This window comes from Rhinolophus ferrumequinum, chromosome 22, assembly GCF_004115265.2.
Source record: "Rhinolophus ferrumequinum isolate MPI-CBG mRhiFer1 chromosome 22, mRhiFer1_v1.p, whole genome shotgun sequence".
Taxonomy (NCBI): Eukaryota; Metazoa; Chordata; class Mammalia; order Chiroptera; family Rhinolophidae; genus Rhinolophus; species Rhinolophus ferrumequinum.
The window spans coordinates 28,608,099-28,614,975 of NC_046305.1; the positions used below are offsets into that span (position 1 = coordinate 28,608,099).

Here is a 6,877-nt window from a genome sequence, read left to right on the forward strand (position 1 = left end):
GGGCCTGAGAAAGTAGTTTCAAAGAACCACCCAGAATAGAGATGCATCCACCTTTGGTCAAAAGTAGAGGAGAGGGAACAAGTAGAAACTTAGGAAACCATAAAACTACCTTCAAGAGAAAAGAGTCCATCTTAACAGTCTGCCAGACCTGCAGAGAGTAAAGCCATTCAGCTATTTAAGAACGATGTCATCACCTCCCCTGCCTGCCTACCTTCCTAGAGAAGGGGACATGAGTTGGGGAGGGGAATTGAGGGGAACGGGGTGGAGGGGCAAACTGAGAGGGAGCAGAGAGGAGTTTCCCCTCCCCCCTCCACTGTAGTCTCCTGCCAGAAACAAGTTTGATTCTAATTCAAGTTTGGAATTTTGTATACTACATGGCACAGGAAGTTCTCATTTCTGAACTGAGACCAGAAACTAAGGCCAGGATTCTCCTCTGGGGCAGGGGAAGACTACTCCACTGAGTAAGATTAATGGGGCAACACGAGACAGAAATGGGATTGTATTGGGATCACAATCCATGAGCCAGAATGAAAATCAAATTTTTCAAAGCACTTGAAAACCATGCCCTGAGAAGTATTTTCTCTAAATTAAACTGGGAGGCCTTAGTGAGAAGGGGAGGGTAGGGACTGGAGGATGAAATTACCTTTGTCCATTCAATAAGCATAATGTACTGTTTACGGAGACAAGGTTAATCAATCTGAACACAGTTACCTTTTGGCTGACCAGCACATTTACTGTAGCAGCCATGAAGGTGCCCCTGGGCCTCCTTTTCAAGAGAGAACTTATCTTCACCTGCAAGAGGTGCAGTTACCTGACAGCGTCCAGCTGCAGTGCCTGCAGGATCCATGCTCCTCCTGGGCAGCGGCAGCCAATGACTGCGTGCAGTGAGAGTACAGGCTCTTAGTTCCAGAGCTCCCTGCTGAGTTAGCGGAGGCTGCTTTGCATTGTGGTCCAAGGCTCCTCTTGCTCAATTCTGCTTCCTTCCCCTTTTATCTCTTACAGACATGACCTCCCACACACATTAAACTTCTTTCATTTCTAACTTCAGCATCTACTTCTCAGAGAACCTAACTGATATACTAACCCTTGAAACTCCGAACATTATGCACATGACCTTGGTTGTTGTTTTTTTTCCTTTGCTTTAATTTATTTTTTTTAAAGGGAAGTTTACATAAAAAAAAGTTTTCATACTCAGGCTGAGATTTGATCTACCTTTTCAAAAATTCCCAGCCCCTGAGGGTTGATGCTCATAAATTGAACTTAAATAACTATCTACTTCATTCTCTTCCTCACTTAGGAGATCCTACTCATCCCTGAAGTCTCAGCTTAAATATTATTTCTCCCAGAAAACTTTTCCCCGGTCCTCCTGACTTGAATCTTGCTAAATCCCCTTGTTATAGGCTCATCAGTTTTTGTTTTGGTAGGACTCATCAAACTTGTACTTACTCGTCTGTGGTCAGTAGTTAGCCTACAATCTCCATGAAGTCATGATCTAAAATTCTTGGTCACTGCTCCAGCACTTAGGACAGTGTCTGAGCAATGGAAGCTACTCAATAAATACGTGTATGAGTGCCACATTTGCTAACCTAATGGTATGATATGTTGGCCCAGGACCAGAACTGAATATATCTGCCTCCACTGTGCCCTTGGTCTTGAGACACCACTCTTGCTTCCTCATCACAGCACAGATTCATAAAATTGAGTATTAGAAGAAACTTAAAGTTTATTTAGTCTGAATATCTCTCTGTCCCACAGTGTAAATGTCCCACAGTGTAAAAGTGTAATGGCCATCGTAATGAGGAGGTATCTTCAGGACAAAAGACAAAGCAAGCAACTCTATAGAATATAACAGAATTTATTATAGGGTAATTTACTTATGGGAATGTAGGGTCACAGCAGATAGATGACCCAGAAGTTCTGTGCAAATTATTCTCCAGTAACAGACTCCTGTTATAGTACTTTTTTAATAGTGTAACTCAGGTACTAACGATTGTCAAGACCAAGAATGCAGTATCGACAGGGGCCATACCTCTTGGTGGTCTCGATACTATCACCCGTTTGATATTTATCTCAGTTGTCATGCCATTCTGGCCATTACTAACAAAAATATTTATGGCTACATTTTCAGGAATACAGATAAGCATGAACTAGAAAGCACTGATATTCTTGCTAAGGACAATATTAGATTGGTCAAAGGTCACAGCATGAAAACTCCAGGATACAAAAATGGAGTTGCTTTTGTTCACATCTATTACATTTATTACGTCTATACATCTAATGCCAGAGATGTTGCAAAATATCCAAGCAAGTGACTGTCCAGTCTTAGTTTGAAAACTAGGGACAGAAACTACCTCCCAAGGTCACTCATTGCGTCCTGGACAGCTCTGACCATCAGAAAGATTTTTGATTCTCTGCACTTACCCTTAACCTGATTTCCTATAGCTTTGATCCACAGCCTAGCCTCACAAAATGACTTAAAGTTTTTCCATAATATTAACAACCTTCATCATCTCTCTGGTCCAAACTGCATTTTTTTTTTTAGAGGGTCAATTTTTTTCATCCTCTGAATAAATCTCTCAATTGGGAACATAACTAGCTTGAAATAGAAAAACTTCATTCATCTATTCCAAAAATATCAGTTGAGTGCTACATGTGTCAAGCATAGGAGCCAGAAAGAGTAGACATACAGAGATATCCCAAAAGATGGAGTCTGTCTAGGGAGATAAAAACGTTTATAAGATCAAATGATCTCAGAAACAGAGGAGCTGCCAAGGCTGGATAGGAAGTGTTCTAAGAGTTCAGGAGAGGTGGTATGTCTGGGGGGCCTGGGGACATAGATGTGGAGTCTAGGAAGGCCTCACTTAGGAAATGGGATCTGAGCTGAGCTGATGGACAGGAAACATGAGTCAGTGCGTAAACCATCTTGACAATGAGGCTCAGAGAGAGAACTCTTCCCAAGATGGACAGGGAGGGGCTTTGTGAGGATGGAGGAAGTATTTCCCTCTCCTCAGGACTGTCAATCATTGTCTATAGTAGCTTCCTGACAGCTTGTCTTCTTCACAGCCTTGGGTACTGACCAAGTCACACCTTCTGGTGCACAGGCTGCTCCTCCTCCTGCTGCTCCAGGAAGGTGAGAGTGACTGCAGCTCCAGAATAGTAATGTGTCCTCCCTCCTTTGTTCTGTTCTGCTGGGCCTTAGGCTAGCAAGGCACTTCCTTTGGTGTTGTATACTTTAGTTCTTCTGGAGTGAAGAGGAATTGGGTATGGCTTCAGGGCAGGACCAAGAGATGAAGAAACCTGGGAATATGGAAGGGAGAGCAGCCCCATGATGGCAAACAGAGAAGGTAAAATTTGGAGGGTGAGGGCACCACTGGTAAGTGCTCAAGTCAGGTGCAGCTGAAAGCTAAAACCAGAAGAGGCAGCTGGAGGACAAAATTGAGTGTGGGGCTATAGAAGCTGCTTAGTTGAGATTGAGACCACAGTCCTGCTGCCAGACTCAGCAGCCCAGAGACAACAGCTGGGCTGTTTGCATCTCTTTTCTTCCTTTATCTGCAGCCAAAGGAGATTCTGGAGATGGTTTGGGTCCTAAGGAAGTGGTTGCAGTCCTTCAGGAGTCCATCAGCTTCCCCCTGGAAATACCATCCATTGAAGAGGTTGAGAACTTCATCTGGTCCTCCCACATAAGGCTTGCCACAGTGGTGCCAGAGAAAAAGGGACTTCCTGCTACCATCATGGTGACCAACCCTCGCTACCAGGGTCGAGTGAGCTTCCTGAACCCCGGATACTCTCTGCACATCAACAATCTGAGTTGGGAGGACTCGGGGCCTTATCAAGCTCGAGTAAACCTGAGGACATCCCAGATTTTTACCATGCAGCATTACAATTTACGTGCCTACCGTGAGTTTAGTTTAGGAACCAAAAATCTACTTTCTCTGGCTTTTCTGAGCTTCCCATGCAAAGGAGGAAGAGTCTCAGGAGTTGGGGTTATGGTTTGAGGGGCTGGACTAGAAGGCAGACTGTCCCCAGCGTGCCCAACCCCAACATCTGGGCTGCCGCCATGGGTGGAATAACTTGGAACAGCGAGTCACTGGGCCTGGAGGCTTTTCCTGTGGAGGTGCCCAACACAGAGAGAGAGATCAGAGTCTTTGTGTGTAGATCTCTAGTAGACCTGTTTCTCCCAGGGAGATTTTACGTCGTGGAGGTGAATGCCACCTCCATTCTTGAGCCTTTTATCCTCCTATATGATTTGAGGGCTACTAATCAGTGACTCCTCTCTACTGGAACCCAAGTTTCTTCTTAGTGCCTGTGACATTGACTGATAGTCTACCTTGATTCTTGCAGAGACAATGATTCAACTATAAATGCCCCCCTGAGGATGACAATATGTTCTGGGATCAAGGAGACAGAATGGGGTTTGGAGGAAGGTGGGGTACCAAAGCAAGAGAGAGAAGTCAAGGCATGAAGGGGAGGTGGAATATTCCACAGCCAGCTGTCTTCCTCAGCATCTGCCCAGGGAACCCTAGAAATATAGGTTGTGGCTAATATGGTGGCTGGGTTTTGTTAGTTTCTGCTTTATCGTTGTTTGGGTACAGGGACTCTCAGAGGACAGCACCCAAACCCCAGTAGTCAGGAACTTAGGAAAACAGATAAAACCCCTGATTACCCAGAGGGCCTTTTTGTCCCTTCTTTATCTAGGACAGCTGTTGGAACCTCGCATCACTGTGAACTTTGAGATCTCCGGGGAAGGTTCCTGTAATATGTCTCTGATATGCTCTGTAGAGAAGGCAGGCCTGGATGTGACCTACAGCTGGATATCCCAGGAGGACAGCAATGATACAGGACATGAAGGCTCTGTCCTCAGCACATCCTGGAGGCCTGGGGACAATGCCTTCTCCTATACCTGCAGGGCCAGCAACCCCATCAGCAACATCAGTTCCCATCTGATACCCGCTGGTCCCTTCTGTGCAGGTACCAGGACCCCAGATATTCCTGAGCCACTGCAAGCCTCAGGGCCACTACCTCCCTCCCTCAGTTCTTCAGAAGATAGTATATGGAATTTAGAATCTAACCCCCTCCCATAGAGACTTGACCCCTGGATTGGGTAAGGAGCCCTCCCTTTTCTTAGAGCTCCCGACTTCCAAAGGTCTCTTCCATTATCTCATTCAGCTTGAGACTGCTCCCCAGATGTCAGTTCCTGAGCTTCTGTGAATAGAATATGTATTTCCAGAGACACTTGCAAAGGAAAATCAACTGACTGAATCTGAGTCACCTCTGTCAGATTTGGGGCAGGTATCTACCCCCTAACCCAGACCTCACCCCTTCCTCTAGTGAGTCCCCCCACCTTCCTTCTTCTGTCCTAGATCCTGGCTATCCTTCGGAGAAGTCCTCAGCTTCCTTTTGCCTTCTGGCCAAAGCATTACTCTTTCTCTTGCTGCTGGTAACTCTGGTCGTGGGGCTATGGCTCATCCAAAGCCAGGCAAGGTGCAAGTCACCAAGAATGAAGAAACTCAGGAGAAACAGAATGAAGCTGAGAAAGAAAGGGAAGCCTGGCCCCAGCCTGGACTGATCACACCCTTGGGGAGCTCTGTCCTGACCACTGTTTCTTCCCAGAGCCCAGGGAATCCTCCCTCTACTCCCCAGGCTATCTTCTTCCCAGGGGCCGAGGGTGGGAGTCCAAAGGGCCACACTCTCACAGGGAATAAAATATTGTCTGGCAATAAAGTCGAATTAGGTGACTGCCATTTTGGAGGAGTGAGGTGACTCTGGCAAACCCATGTCTTCCTTCTACTCCAGGTGCCCCCTCCAAATCACCTTTCCTTCTACTCCAGGTGCCCCCTCCAAATCACCTTTCCTTCTACTCCAGGTGCACCCGTCCAAGCCCACATGCTCCCCCACGCCTGCCCTTGGGGACTGAAGTGAGTGTTCACAATGAGGTATTGGTGTGTTACTATTCACCACCTATCCCCTTCCCCACCAACATACAGAACATTTGCACTTTAAATAAGAAAAGCGAGAGATTTCTTCTAACCTAACTGAATCTGTGACTCCTCAATGGGAGCATTACAGGCACTAAGAACCCTATATGGGTGGTATTGTTCCTGCTAAGATTCTTCTGCTCTCATAGCCCTACTTCCACCCTGGCAGACGAGTTCACTTAACTACTCCCACGCAATCCACCCCAGTCTAGAGGCTGTGCTGCCAGGAAGACAGGAATCCTCTAGTGCAGTCCTATTCTGGGTCTAAGTGAGCCTGGGACCCTGCAGTCATCTCCCTGATGCCAGCTGCTCTGCACCTCTGGTGCCTACCCCATAGGGATGATAACTTAGCTGGATCAATAGCTGAGGTCTGGACCCTTCACCTTTGTTTGTGATTAGTATTACTGCCCTGTCTGTCCTTTTTCTATAGATTTCCATGTTTCAGACCTCTCTAGATCCTTGTACTGGGTTAATGCCCACCCCTTACACACCACCCCCCTCAAGCACAGACCCTTATGTTTACTTTCTTGCTCTTTCCCGAGCCCAATGACCAGCCGGAATTCCTCACCCAGGCCTGATCTACCACTGCCCAAGACTTGGGCATCCTCACAAAATCAGATCTTATGCAGCTGCCATGGGTGGAGACTTGGGAGCCACCCAAGTGACAGGACATGTGTAGTAGTGAGTGCATTGGAGGGGGTGGTGTAGGATTCAGTAGCGACAGTGCTGGGTGAGATCTCAGATATGGGCTATGCTCTGCCACTCACCTCTTGCTTGTGACACTTTGTTCAGGAAACATCAACTGGGGCAGAGTCCCTTTCCACAAGGAACACTTTGAAGGAGAGGACTGCAGCTCTTAGAGACATGGCTAAGGATGTACCTTGGCTCCCACAGAAGCAGGA

At 46.7% G+C, this 6,877-nt stretch overlaps 1 protein-coding gene across 1 annotated transcript; it reads left to right on the top strand.

The window, feature by feature from the left end:
- Nucleotides 1-745: 745 nt before the first annotated feature.
- Nucleotides 746-5,566, top strand: SLAMF9 (SLAM family member 9). Its single transcript, XM_033093436.1, has 5 exons — nt 746-801; nt 3,102-3,130; nt 3,556-3,897; nt 4,696-4,968; nt 5,361-5,566. The coding sequence occupies exons 1-5, from the start codon at nt 746-748 to the stop codon at nt 5,564-5,566; spliced, it is 906 nt and encodes a 301-aa protein (XP_032949327.1).
- Nucleotides 5,567-6,877: the final 1,311 nt, after the last annotated feature.